Here is a 15,026-nt window from a genome sequence, read left to right as displayed (position 1 = left end):
ATACAATCACGTGCTGTGAGATCTTATTAAATAGGAACACGTTCTTTTAAAATGGCAATGTTTTAACGAGACCTGGCTGACGGTGCTGAAGGGTTTTGTGGGAATACCTGAAGACTTCACTTTCTCTGTTGGCAGATCTGTTATACCAGGGGTCATCTATTAGGTCATCTATTATACCAGGGATGACCTAAGTCACTTTGGTACATGGGGTGGAAGAACCAAAAGGTAGAAGTTTGTAAAATGCAGCATTGACTTGCAGAAAGTGACCAGAAAGTTCTTTTTCTCTCTCTTCCTATACAGACTCATGAAATGGATAGGGCAGAGATTCAGGACAGACAAAAGGAAGCATTTCTTTATGAACAGAGCTTTAGGGCACAATCCTAACCAGGTCTACTCAGAAGTAGGTCTTATTTTGTTCAGTGGGGCTTACTCTCAAGAAAGTGTGGTTAGGATTGCAGCCCCAGTCATTTAGGGAAGTTGCTGTAGCAAGATAGCTGCTGGGCATAAGTTTCCATAGCTTTTAAAGAGAATTAGACAAATTGATAGAGGAGAGGTTGATCAATCGATGTTAGTCAAGCTGGGTACACAGAGGTTCCAGGCATGTTCAACAGCTGTATGCCACTGTCAGGGGAAAGGATCTAGTGGTTAGCACACCTACCTCTTCCTGCTTTCCCTTTGCTTGGAACCGTAGATGTTGGGGGAGGACAGGACCTTGGTAGTTTCTATCCACTGACTCCATCCCAGGCTACATAGACCAGGCAGAGAGGGCTGTCTGGGGGGGGGGGGGAATATTCTTCCTAGGAGAACATGAAACCCTAGGCTAGATGCCATCACCACATCCTGGTGTATTGGTGTATTTTCTGGAAATTAAAATACTTGCAGTTAGAAACAACACTGTGACTGCATCTGCTGACACTATATCACATACTCATGCATTTTTAAAGTTATTATAATTAATAATTACAATTTATTAAAATGTGCCCTTGGAATAAAACCACATAACACCACGATTTGCTGTTTTAATCAAGGAACTTTGGAAAAAATATCACAAAAAACCACACATCCCTAAGCATAAGCTTTCATGGACGTAAACTCCCCTGATGGTACTGATGAGTTGGACTATTGTCCATGAAAGCCTATGTTGAAATAAATTTGTCCATCTATAAGGTGCGCTTGAGAAGTCTCTTACAGCCCGATCCTATGCCTGTCTACTTAGAAGGAAATTCCAGTAGAGTCAATGGCGCTTACTCCCAGGAAAGTGCAGATAGAATTGCACCCTTAGGCTACAATCCTATCCACACCTCCCTGGGAGTAAGTCTCATTGAATGCAATGGGACTTACTTCTGAGAAGACATTCAAAGGATAGCGCAGTTAGTTGCTTTTGCTGCAAGAGATTTACAGCCCAATCCTATGCATGCTTACTCAGAAGTAAGTCCCATGATAGTCACTGGTGCTTACTCCCAGGAAAGTGTGTTCAGAATCCTATGCACACTTTCCTGGGAGTAAGTCCCATTGCCTTTAATGGGACTTACCTCTGAGTAGACATGCACAGGCTTGGGCTGTAAGAGGACAGTCCTTTGCAGGTCTCCTAAGAAGTAAGCCCCACTGTGTGAAGTGGGGCTTCCTCCCAGGAAAGCGTGCCTAAGATTGCAGCCTGCAGACACCTCTTAAGCTGGACGGCTAAGCAGAGGCACGTGCGCCTTTTGCCCGCATGGTGGCAGCAGAGAGCAAACTCCTCGGACGGGGGGGAGAGAGAACCTCCCAACCGCCTCTCGGAGTCGCGCATGCGCAGAGCGGGGCAAGGAAGCGGCTGCGAGGCGCTCCCTGTGAGGGGGGAGGGGCGGCGCGAGTCCCCGGATGAGTGCAAGATGGCCGCTCTTGCTGTGGCTGGGCTGAGGGCGCTGAAGGGGATGTGCAGAGTGGCGCTCTTCCTCTCGCAGCTCTGCGTCCTCTCCGGGCGGGGTGAGTGGGGGGAACAGTACGTTTGTATGTGGATGTATATAATATATATGTGTGTATATGTATGTGTCTGTATATATGTTTGTGTATGTATATATATGTTTATGTATATATGTATGTTTATGAATGTATATATATGTGTTTACATGTATGTATATGCATGTGTATATATGTGCTTGTATGTATGTATATGTATTCATATATGTGTGTGTATGTGTATGTGTTTATGTATGTATGTATGCATGCGTGTGTGCGCGCGCATATGTATACATACGTGTGTGTATGTATATATATGTGTGTATGTACATCTGTGTCTGTAATGGAGGGGATGGGCTGTGAAGCTGAACTGCTTTAGAGTGTGTTATCACCATCATCAATAACAACAATAATAGTCCCCATTGGAGAGTTTAGATGCACATCCTCAGATGGCAGCTGAACCAACCATAAATGGAGGGCTGCATGGGGGAAAGGTCAGGGGACTCATATATACATACATACACATATGTAGTAGTAGGAGTGGGAGGGAAGAGGTGCTGGAGTGCCTGGTCTGTTATGGGGGGTTCCTTGTCTTCCTTAGATTGGGGTGTTCTTTCTACTAAGCTCTAATTGGGACAGGAAGGTGAGTGTTTGCAGGTACTCCAAAGGTATGGAAAATGCACTCTGCACTTTCTCAGGGGCACTCTGTCTCTCATCTGATGCTTCCTGCCTTCCAAGGGGTGGAGTCCTGGCCTTGGGAAAGGACGCAGGAGCTTGAGTCCCTGGCACCAGCTGAGGTCTGGAATGGGGATGCCTCTCCTTTCCCTTTCTTTTCTCCTTCCCATCCTCACTTTGCTCCTGCAGCTTTTAAAAAAATAATAGGCAAGTGTTGAGTTGTCAGCCTCATGGAGATGTGTGTGCTGTTTATTTTAGGAAGTTAGAGCAGGCTAAGGGGGATTGAATCTGTTCTGTAGAAGGTATGGGCTGCTTTCAAACTACCTTTCAGCAGTATGTCAACATCAGTACTGTGCTACTCTTAAGTGCTCCCCCCCCTTTTCTTTTTTAAAGCAATATTATGCTCCTTAAACCCTTTCCCTGGCTTGCTATTTAGCACAAATTTCTTAACTTCAAAGCTTTCAATCGCTTTGCTCTCCTTATCCCTCCATCTCTGCCTAATTTATACCTACCTGTGACACTTCCCCCAAATGTCTTGCCATTTAACATGACTTCACCCATTCTCCTTTGCTGTCCCTAAGGCTTCCAACTCCCTTGCAGTACACTTACAGAGTTCTTTTTATCTATTCCCCTGACTACAATTTCTGTCTCTATACATCTCTTTTCCACGGTGAAGCCATTGGCTTAACTTGGTGTTCTTTCCTGACTTAAACTGACTTACACACGTCTTGGTGTGTGTAACTATATTCTATAGATGAACACCTGTTCAACCTGGAAAAATGTACATTATCTGTGTCTGAATACATATACTATAGAATGTGTGACTAAATAGCTCTATTATTAAAGTTAAACTGTTAACTTCTGCTTCCTCTTTAGCATTTGAGCTAGTTTAATCAAGTATTCAGGCTGCTGGCAGCCTGATTTCGCCTTGCTGTAAGCTCAAATACTTACAGCGATCTGCTAAGGCAAGGCTGCCCCCTATAAGTTCTGAAACAATGTTAATGCACATGGGTTGGATGCTTGTGGGGCCCTTGATCTGTAGATAACTTAATTCGAAAATACAGGGGCCCACCTGTACATGCTTTTTAAGAGACCTCCTATTTCATAGTAGGTGCTCCTTTTCAACAACCTGGGACTTCCTTCTCAGGTACCTATCTACATGTGTATCAACATTCCCACTAAAAATCCTGGTTTAATTCTTTCTTATCTCTGGATCTCATTGTCCCTTCCTAATGATAACTGAAGTGCTTTGAATCATGCTAGTATTTTGTTTTCTTCTTTCTCCAGGATCATTGAGCTTAGAGCATTCTCAGCTGGCAAAATCTCCAGTCATTCATACAAACAAGCATATTCCAGCTTCTAATGTACCAGGTATAGTGGTGTTTTCCCCTCTCTGACAGTGGTGGTTGTTTAGCATTAAAATGTGTCTCTTCACTACCCGTGTTTCACATGGCTGCAACATGGTTTTATTAGAGGTTCAGTAGAAGTGCTGGTGGATCTGACATATACAAGAAAATTTACTTTTGAGACTATTCCGCCCCCCCCCCAAATTGTCTAAATTCAGAAAACAAGCCTTTTAGTCCAAGGAAACGGCTAGGAAATTATAATCATACATTTGCTAATATGCTCTCTGTGATATGATACATCTTTCTCCCATATAAAATGAAATATTTATCTTAACTCTTTAGTTAAGTGTTTCTCAAATCAGGATTATTATTATTATTATTATTAATAAAAATAATAAATAATAATATTAACAGTATTTATATACCGCTTTTCAGCAAAAAAGTTCACAAAGCGGTTTACAGAGAAAATCGAACAACTAATGGCTCCCTGTCCCAAAAGGGCTCACAGTCTAAAAGGATGCAAAAGAACCAGCAGACAGCCACTAGAAAAGACAGTGCTGGGTGAGGAGGGCCAGTTTCTCTCTCCCCGCGAAATAAAAGAAGAGCACCCACTTAAAAAGTGCCTCTTACCCAGTTAGCAGGGTCAGTCTTTCTATGAGTACTGAGTTACTGGAGAACATGCCCATACTTATACATAACAGCCCCACTATTGTTGGATACAGCCCCATACATAAGAACAGCCCTACTGGATCAGGCCATAGGCCCATCTAGTCCAGCTTCCTGTATCTCACAGCGGCCAACCAAATGTCCCAGGGAGCACACCAGATAACAAGAGACCTCATCCTGGTGCCCTCCCTTGCATCTGGCATTCTGACATAGCCCATTTCTAAAATCAGGAGGTTGCACGTACACATCATGGCTTGTAACCCATAATGGATTTTTCCTCCAGAAACTTGTCCAATCCCCTTTTAAAGGCATCCAGGCCAGATGCAAAATAGATGCACAATAATGCAAAATAAATTTCTCCATTAAAAAAACTCAGAATTACATCAATCTCTGGAATGTGGGTGGTGGAAATAATTGGAAACACAAATATTTTTAAAGACGTGTTTTTAAAACACACACTATCCATGAAAGACATTTTCTATCTGGCACCTTTGGAAAAAATGAAAGAATTGTATGCTGTTGGTAAAAAGCTATTGATCCCCTTCTGGTACTTGAGCAAAAGGCTTTTAATGAAACGGAACAGTGTAATCCCAGGAATAGCACTGGAAATGACATGAATATTTGACCAATGATTTGAATGCATGTGATTGCAAATATTATTTGGGCATTTGTGAAACTCAGCCGCGAACTTGATACTATATGTACTTCTCCCATTTTCCCTTCTATAAACTCTTCCTGCTCATAAATCATAGCTCAAATTTATGTCTTTTGCAAAATGAACTCCCAGTTGTGCTTTTGGGCTTCTCCCCTCCCTTTTCCCCCCATTGAATATTATAACCCAGGACTTCTATAGCCTAAGCTCTGTAACCTAAGGTCTCAGTCATTTGTCCTTCCAGGTGGATGTGAGCCCTGACTTCACCTCAAGGGGCATGCCTGCATTGCATAAGCTGCCTGGGACTGCAAGCTTAATCCTAGTTACTCACAGATGAGATCCACTTAACTAAGTGGGTCTTCCACATAAACATGTTTAGGATTGTGCTGTGAGGCTACATTCCAACACACACTTACCTGGGAATAAGTCTCACTGGCTGCTGCTATTATTATTATTATTATTATTATTATTATTATTATTATTATTATTATTATTATTATTATTATTAACAACAGTATTTATATACCGCTTTTCAACAAAAAAGTTCACAAAGTGGTTTACAGAGAAGAATAAAATAGATAATGACTCCCTGTCCCAGAAGGGCTTACAATCTAAAAAGTTGCAAAAGAACACCAGCAGACAACCACTAGAAAAGACACTGCTGGGGTGAGGCGGGCCAGTTACTCTCCCCCTTCTAAAAAGAGGAGCACCCACTTGAAAAAGTGCTTCTTACCCAGTTAGCAGGGGTAAGGCAGGGCTACTGTGGACCTAACTGCAGAGTAAACCTGCATCAGGGCATGCTGTGTGACTACTAAAATATTTAAAGTAACAGTAAATGAATTATTGAACATTGTAGAGCAGGCTGGGGAAACACAGTTGTTTTGGCATTTGATGGTGGCACCTGGAAACGTCAGACTTTTTTTCCCCTACCCTGCTGTGGATGGTACTAAGGCTTTCTTTCTTACCAGATTTTAATTCTTCAGAAGCCACAGCACTTCCTTCTTATGTGACCCAATGCCCTAGTAATGGGCTATGCATACGACTGCCTCCAGAATGTATGACCTGTAAAACAAACTACTCTTGCATCTATGGAAAACCAGCTGCTTTTGAATGTCAAGCCCGACCCCAAGTTCATTGTGTTGTAAGTAAGATGGTTTTTAATTTGTCCCATGAATGGGAATCTCGCAAAAGTATTGCACTGTACTTGTTTGAAAAGTTGTTGTTGTTATTGTTATTGTTATTATTATTTATTTATTTATTAACAACAATATTTATTTACTGCTTGTCAACGAAAAGTTCACAAAGTGATCTACAGAGAAAATCAAATAACGAATGGCTTACACCAGTGTTATTCAAACTGTGAGGCGCTGCTCCCTGGGGAGGCACCACGAATGCACAGGGGAGGTGCGGGAAGTCCTTTCGCAGCGATACAGTCACCACCTTTCCTGGGCAGAATGCGAGCCCCTCCGTCTTCTGCGCATTTTTTTTAAAGCAGAAGATCACTTCTCATCAAAGTGAAATCTCTCTTTTCAACCCCCTCCCTCTTCCACTCCCCCCTTTCGATCTCCAAACCGTCCTGCTTTCCTCCCCCCCTCCAATAAAACGCTTCCTATTTGACCAGTCACCAGGGCTCTTAAAGTTGTTTCCATGTAGTTGGCAAAGGGGGGGGGGGAAGGCAAGCGCACACTTTTCTTGGCCAAGAGCCGAAAAAGGGAGCAGTTTTTAAAGTGATTTATGAATCTTGTTGTTTGACTGTAGAGGAGAGGCTGTATTTTTAAAGTGATGAATCTTGCTATTTGAAGGGAATACTTATCAGCCATTGATGAAGTGATTGCTAGCCCAATCCTATCCACACTTTCCTGGGAGTAAGCCCCACTGACTCTAATGGGACTTACTTCTGAGTAGACATTCATAGGCTTGAGCTGTGCATCTCCTAGTATAGGAGACAAATCAGCTTCCTAACCAAACCCTTATCAGCTCTGATATATTTTCATGGTCTATTTTTGTTTTCCCTACCAGCTGCTGGAAAAACTTAATGCAATTTAATTAATAAAGGGTTCAATCCTATCCAAGGAGAATGGGAGAAATGACTAGGGGTCCACAGGGGTGTGTGTGTGTGTGTAATGTTGGTCAGACTGGTTGTTCACAAAGTTCATTTGATAAAACAATTCTATTGGTATGCTTACAAAGTTTAAAAAAAAGAGTCCTCCTGGACCAGACAAAATCTACCTACTCCAGCATGCTGTCTCCAACAGTGATCTGCAGTTGATCATTTATAAAGCATGTATATTGCTGTGTATTAATAATATATTTTTAAGATCTGCATTTATTTAATGATATGAGTAATATAATTAATATAAATATTGTTAATATTTCTGGCCACTTCCTGTTTAATGATGACACTTCCAGCCCTCAGGAGCATGATGGGGAGTTATGGCCAACAGCCACGGGGGTCAAGGGAGCCACGGGCCGGAAAAGTTTGAGTACCACTGCCTTACACCTATGCGTAAATGCTTACGCCTATGTGTTCAGATGTACACGCTTATGTAATTTTCACCTGTGTAATTGTCTAGGTAGTAGAGGTCCTGGGTACAGATAAACAGGACAGTCTACTGAGCTGCTTTCTGGCTGGACTAGAGATGGTGGCATAACCATCTCTGTTGTTGTTGCTGTGGTATTGCAATTCCTTACAATACTAGGAATGTCAGAATCTGTCTGACACTGAGTCAGACTGTTGGTTCATCAGATTAGTATTGTCTACTCTGGCAATGCTTCTCCAGGGTTTCGGACAGGGATCTTTCTCTACCCTACCTGGAGATGCCGAGGATTAATCTTGTGTGCAATCTTCTGTATGCAAAGCAGCTGCTGTTCCACTTAGCAATAGTGCTTCTCTCCTCCCATCCCTGTCTGCAAATCAGGACTTTTCCTCACTTGAATATTACATCTGTCATGAATTTGCTAGGTGGCCTAAGGCATCCTTCTACCTCTCAGCCTCAATATGCAGGTGATATTTTTGTTGGGTTGAGGTAAAGATTTCATCAGTTTAGTACATATGAAGCATTTTTCACACTCTGAAAGCACTATGCAAATTTTATTAAAAAACATGCCCCTTTGGATTCCCCACAAAGATGCTTTTTAAACGGCTGTGTCTGGATAGAATTGTAAGGTCTGGAAGAGAGGTGCCATCAAAGTATTGGGAACATTGAATGGGTGATTCCAACAGGTTGTGCAGTTACCCATTTGGCCACCTTTGATTCAGCCAGAATAGCTGAGATTTTTTAAAATTGTCTCTCCTGTAATCTTATTAACCCCTTTCTGCCCAGCCCATGGGTGTACATATTTGGGCCCTCTTGCGTATATGCAGCATGGGATAGAAGTGGCTTAAGTATCTTTAATTTCTGTTGGGTCATGCAACTCATAAGGAAGAAAGCTAGACATTTCATTATCTAAAGTGTATTGTATATGATTTGTTAAGTACTTAGAGATGCATCTTTCCAATGAGTTATTTCTTAGAGGCTGGTTTCCAATTCCTGTACAGGATCAGCAAAACAATCGTCCGGAAATCTTTATGGTCAACATGACTTGCCAGTTTTGTTGGCAGTTGCCTCCATCAGATTACGTTTGTTCCAACCCAACAAACTGCAAGACAGTCTCTTGTCCACGAGAGCGATACAGTGCAAATTGCACTGTGCGGGATCATATTCATTGTCTCGGTAAGCCATAGGTGTCTTGATATCATGCCATCAGTGTGCACACATATATGAAAGGCTTACAATTGCATGCAGTTTTTTGTTTTGAGAGAGAGAGTTTGATCTGGAGCACTGGGCTTCTCTGTAACTACAGTTCCTTTATGTATCTGGGAATTGGAATGACTGCTAAAGTTAAGAGATTTGTTCTGAAAGAATTAACAAATTGGTACAAAGTCTTGATCGGTGTGGCTAGGCTACTCATGGCCCCCCCCTTGGGTATGTCTTTGGGTTTGTTCGCTAAATGTGTTCAGAAGCACAACATTCTCCCAAATAAGAGATCTTGCAACATTTTTGACATATTGCCTTCTTTGCATGAATGGCAGATATTTTGTAGCAGGAACATGCAGACTTGGAAGAGGTTTGGGATCCTGGGCTTAGATGCATAGCTATGTAAACAAATCACTATCTGCTGTGAACTAGATAGAATCAAAGCGGGTGGCCTGCACACATGAGCCCAAGCACTGTCATGAGCTGACTAGATCAGTGTGTGATCTAGTGAGGGATCAGTGACAGATCAATGTGTGATTTACCGTACGTGGGGAAACAGTGCTTCCAGCAGCATGGCCAGCTACATGTAGTTTCCTCACATGCTAGAACAGGGGCGTTCAAAGTTTTTGGCAGGTGGGCCACATCGTCTCTCTGACACTGTGTCGGGGACCAGGGAAGAAAAAGAATTAATTTGCATTTAAAATTTGAATAAATTTACATAAGTTTACATAAATGAATATATTAAAGATGAACTTATATGAATGAATGAAGGTCTTGCAATAGCTCAAGGCCTATAAAAGGCCTTGCACAAAGCAAGGCTGTCCTTTCCTTTACTGCCACTACTGCATCACAGACGTGAAACAACAAGCAGTGGAGGGAGCCCTCATCCCACAGCTCACGCGAGAGTCACCCTCACACTGAGAGCAGTTGCATCAGGCCAGTGTGGGCTCCAACAAATCTCTGGAGGGCCAGAGGCTCATTGGAGACTGGGGGCTCCCTGAGGGCCGCATTGAGGGCAGCAAGTGGCCGCAGGGCCGGGGTTTGGGCACCCCTGTCCTAGAATCCAGAGGTGCAATTGGATGGTACTAATATGGTCATTTGGCATTAGGCTAAATGAAGTTTTTTAATCTTCCTGTATGTTTAGGGTTTGTGTCATTACCCTGTAACCACTGCATCTTACTTGCAAGTGATGATAACCAACGGCACCTGCAGAATTTCTGCGAAAGCTTCTCATCCTTAGTTGGGCACCTCCATATTTGCTTCTAGTCAGTGCTGGATGTATCTTCTGAAAAGAAAGATTTATGCACCTCCTTAGTGGTGGTGCTCCAGCCTGGCTTTTGATTGTTTTGGTTACCCGTTTGGCCAGTAGGGAAAGTGATTGGAAAGCTTGTGCTTTGAGTGTCAGTGTGTTCTTTCACTATTGTGCTCATGGGTTGAACATTAAAATGTCTGTTATTTTAAGGTAATCGTACCTTTCCCAAGATGCTTTACTGCAACTGGACTGGAGGTTATAAATGGTCCACAGCATTGGCTTTAAGGTAGGGAGGATGTCTCCGATGCTCATTTTTCTGGGTTTCTTGCATATCTGGAACATTTGACCCTGTCAGCTGATAGAAATCTTTAGCTGACTAAAAGGCAAATTATTTCCTCCTCCAAACTCCCGCAGCACATCTGCGGGCCATCCATAGCACATCAATGTTCTGCAGCACAGTGGCTGAAAATTGCTAATCTAACAATCATCATCTTTTTAAGACTTTAAAAACTTTCTGCAGTATGAACACTAGAAGGTCTTACGCTCATTCCCATGTGTATGCACTCATTACAGTGCAAGTGCAGGCTGTAAGTTCTATGCTCTGTGGTGCGTACCTGTACAGATAGTTTTGAAAAATGTCTAAGAAGCCAGCAGACACCCTTATGGATAATAATGTAAAAAGCAAGAGGAGAAATTTCTCATTGTGTTTATGCAATTATTCCAAAATCTAGACAGATCTGAAATCCAGACACCTTCCTAACCCAAGCAGTTCAGATCAGGGATACTCAGCAGTCTGAAGTGTGTCATTTACATGTGAATTTAGTAGCCTTGCTGTAGTTTTAATAGAGGATGCCCAGATTTAACATGTCCTTGTCTCTGCAGCATCACACTGGGTGGTTTTGGAGCAGATCGTTTCTACTTGGGACAGTGGCGAGAGGGTCTAGGGAAACTCTTCAGCTTTGGTGGCCTCGGAATCTGGACCCTGATAGATGTGCTACTCATTGGAGTTGGCTACGTGGGCCCTGCCGACGGCTCACTCTACATCTAACCATCAACACAAAAGAGACATCAGAGAAGGACCAGCACGGAGAAACACACAAACTGGACTTGCAAAAGAGACCGAGGAGCACTTGTTCCATGCCATGCAGACATATATTTAACGTACAGTATCTGTACTTAGCCTACCTTTAACTTAAGGTAAAATGATTATTGAACTATGCTTTCCTGAAGTTTTTTCCTTTGGTCTTCAAATGTACCTTATTTTTCTATGAAAAAACAGCTTAAGTTGCACAACCAATGCGCTGAACTGCTTCACAGACAGATGTAAACTAATTCAAGCTCACGGATAAGCTGGCAAAATTCTCTCTCATGCCTACAGGACTATTTTTTTTCATACGCATAAAAATGTCCTAACTCCAGGCCCTTTGAACAGACTTCTCCATGGAGTTGATGCTCATCTAAGCTGTATCTCATGTGCACTTGTTTGCTGGCCTATCAGCTTTAATTTTATTCCAAGCAAGATTGGAAAGGATTTTTTTTTAAAAAACCTGTCTCTGCTGAAATGTTGTGACGTATCCCATTGCTGCTCAGGTTCTTAAATATTGAACTGATGGATGACTTGAGAGGTGGTCTTCACCTAGACTTCTGACATTGAGAGCCATTTTAAGATTTAGATACTTGAATCTGTGTATCTTCTGTTCCTGAATAAATTCATGCAGTCACCTTTCTACAGCCTGGAATCTGTTCAGACAAATCTGCACCGGCCCATTCATGAGGCCAACCTAAGGAAGTTGCTTCAGGTGGTAGACTGGCAGGGACCAATGGCCTCTCTTGGCCCATCCACCTAGCACCACTACCCCACCTCCCAGTCCCTGGATTTGAAAAGGAAGATTTTGAAATGGGTATTGCAGGTCATTAGTCTGTATGTTTGACACTCCAGAGGCAAGTGCCTGCATTTGCAATTGTGCTTGCCTGCAATGTTTCAAATAGTCACATTTTCATACTTTTAAGCATGTTCCAAATGCCCATGTGCAGGAATTGGGTCTTGTATTCAGGCTGTCCTCATGAAGACTGTGCTCCTCAATATAGCAAAAATGAAGATAGGCTAATTATAATAGCTAGTGAATAAGATGGCACCAGTTCATTGGAATAGGATGTACTGCTCTGTTTGCTCTGTTGATGAGAGTAAATTTTGCATGTGGATCTTGTAGAAAGGGGAGACTTAATCTATAAATGATGCATCTTTCTAGCACCAGATAAGTAATTCCAACAAACATTAAGACTTTCATTTTGTTCCCATATCCTTCAGTTCTTTGCTTTCTAATTTTGAGTGTGTGTGATACAGTACACACACACACACACACACACACACACACACACACGGTGTATGTTACATAGCAAGATACTCTGGCTTTTGTAGGACTTGGGCATTCACCAGTTTTGTGATGGACAGATAAATGCAGAAGTTGAACCTTCTATTCAGTTTAATATGATGGACTCTTAATAAATAATATTTTCATTCGTCATGCTTGTTCCCCCCCCCTTTTCCTTATTGTTTTTGTATGCTGAAAATGAGTAAGCCCAATCTGCATATTACACAGAGTGAGGTAGGAAGTTGGATAAAATTCTGGACTCTTCTGCTTCAGACTATGTGTACGTGCACATGGAGGTGGTGCCATATTTTAGAATCTTCCATGCAAAAGAAATCCTTGTTGCATGTAGGAAATGAGCAAAATAGAGGCAAGGTCTCATGCAGACCCTCTTGTGCAGACCCAGAAATGTAAGGTTTGCTTACAAGCAAGATGTGTGTGGCATGGAGGACTGAAAGATGCAACTCTCCACCTGCAATCTGAGCTGGAAGAGTAGCTGGCATGCTACCTCCCTTGCTCCCTCTGTCATGTGTAGATTGGGTATATCTTTATAGTTATTAAATGTGGAGCCCCTATGTGAGGCCTAAAGTGGTACAGTCCAAGCTCAGGTTATCTTCTCATCTCTGTGAATTATGCCTGTCAACTGAATGTAGCATTAGGCAGTACAACCACATTGAAATTGGAGAAAACACAGGGTTAGGCTTAGGCTGAGAAAGGGTATCCTTCAAGATCACCCAAATGTCACTCTATATGCAGATACCCCATATGGCCCTTGACCTGTCTACCTGGATTGGCAGAAGGTGATAGAAAGCAGCTTGTTTGTAGCTCCTCAACTTGACATCCTTTTAGCTTGACAAACCAGAGATTAAGCTGGGGATCTTCTACATGCAAACTGCATGCACCTCTGAGGGACCTTGTCTCTCCAATATAGAGAGCCTCTTGGAATGTCAACAGGTTGGCAACCTTCAGTCTCGAAAGACTATGGTATAAGCCTACAGCACCCGGTATTCCCAGGCAGTCTCCCATCCAAGTACTAACCAGGCCTGTCCCTGCTTAGCTTGCAAGATCAGATGAGATCAGGCATGTGCAGGGTAACACCATCAGAGGTTGTTGCAAGGCTGGCCTATCCATGAGCTCGACTGAGGCAGATGCCTCAGGCAGCAGATGGGGAGGCACCCATGGGGGGGGGGGTGTAGGGGGTGTATCTATCCCAGGGCCAAGAAGCCAAAGAAGGGGGCTCAAAGGTTTCTGGGATCTTTTCTGATCTCACCAGGGCTCATAATAGGGAGTGCAGAGGTACATCATACTTGGGCCAAAGAGTCTTGTGGCACCTTTAAAGACTGTTTCAGCAGCCCCTGGCATGGATAGCAGTCCACAGGAAGCTGGCCACTAGCCCATCTCTCCAGTCTGCTCAACAATGGTTTTCCAAGGTCTCAAGATGTCAGATGTGCTCCTGCCAGGGGTGGATCCAAGGGGGGGGGCATGGAAACATGCCCCCCAAACTGTTGCGCCAATAGGGAAGGACACCCACCAGGATGGGGAGCAGTCCAAGCATAGCTGGAAGACCAGGTCTACCTGCCTGTTAGAGGCAGAATGGGAGCCCAGGTCGGGAGCCCTGGCAGGTAGATCTGGGCCCCAAGTCCACCCAGCAAACCTTGGCCACAGAGGCCATTTCAACAGGGAGCCCAGGTCTACCGACCTGGAAGAGGCCACTCCAGAGGGCAGTCGGCATGGGAGCCCAGGTCGGGAGCCCTGGCAGGTAGATCTGGGCCCCAAGTCCACCCAGCAAACCTTGGCCACAGAGGCCATTTCAACAGGGAGCCCAGGTCTACCGACCTGGAAGAGGCCACTCCAGAGGGCAGGCGGCATGGGAGCCCAGGTCTACCTGGCAGGTAGATCTGGGCTCCAAGTCCAGGCTGGAGCCCAGCTCTACCCACGCAGCAAACCTCAGCTGCAGAGGCCACAAGTTCAACCGGGAGCCCAGGTCTACCCGCCTGATGGACCTGGGCTCAGGAGTTAAGCCATTTCTGTCCAATGTTGCACATGTGCACACTTTTGTGCAGGGCGGAAATGGGTTTTAAGGTAGTGCTTATGCCCCCCCCCCAATACAAACCCTGGATCCTCCCTGGTCCCTCCTTGACACCCCTCCCACTAACTCCCCCCCCCCTTTTCTCCTTTGGAATCAGGGTACTTGCAGCTGGTGCTCTCCCAGCGCATGCCCTCTTCCACGTGGCGGGTGCCCCGCGGTGGAGCTGCTGCCCCCTGCCCTGGCAGCCAGGCGCCCTGAGCCGGGGGCTTGCTTGGGAGTCAGCCTAGCTGAGCTTGCAGAGGCTGCGCTGGCGAATCGGCGTGGCCAGTGCAGGCAGCGCCCTTCGCCTGCGTCACGGCTGCAGC

General features: G+C 44.1%; 1 protein-coding gene across 2 annotated transcripts; it reads left to right on the top strand.

The window, feature by feature from the left end:
• The first annotated feature begins 1,852 nt into the window (after positions 1–1,852).
• On the top strand, positions 1,853–11,989 carry TM2D3 (TM2 domain containing 3). 2 transcript variants are annotated; one of them, XM_066635298.1, is made up of 6 exons: positions 1,853–1,962; positions 3,898–3,981; positions 6,258–6,415; positions 8,813–8,987; positions 10,474–10,549; positions 11,146–11,989. In XM_066635298.1, exons 1-6 carry the CDS (start codon positions 1,869–1,871, stop codon positions 11,309–11,311), a joined length of 753 nt encoding a protein of 250 aa, XP_066491395.1. In that variant the 5' UTR covers positions 1,853–1,868; the 3' UTR covers positions 11,312–11,989. The 2 variants fall into 2 exon arrangements, with proteins under 2 accessions (XP_066491395.1, XP_066491394.1); XM_066635297.1 differs by having other exon boundaries at positions 6,243–6,415.
• The last annotated feature ends 3,037 nt before the right edge of the window (positions 11,990–15,026 follow it).

The sequence above is a fragment of the Tiliqua scincoides genome, chromosome 8 (assembly GCF_035046505.1).
Source record: "Tiliqua scincoides isolate rTilSci1 chromosome 8, rTilSci1.hap2, whole genome shotgun sequence".
In the NCBI taxonomy this organism is placed as follows: domain Eukaryota; kingdom Metazoa; phylum Chordata; class Lepidosauria; order Squamata; family Scincidae; genus Tiliqua; species Tiliqua scincoides.
Note: the sequence above shows the minus strand (reverse complement) of the source record. Positions and strands in the feature narration are given on the sequence as shown.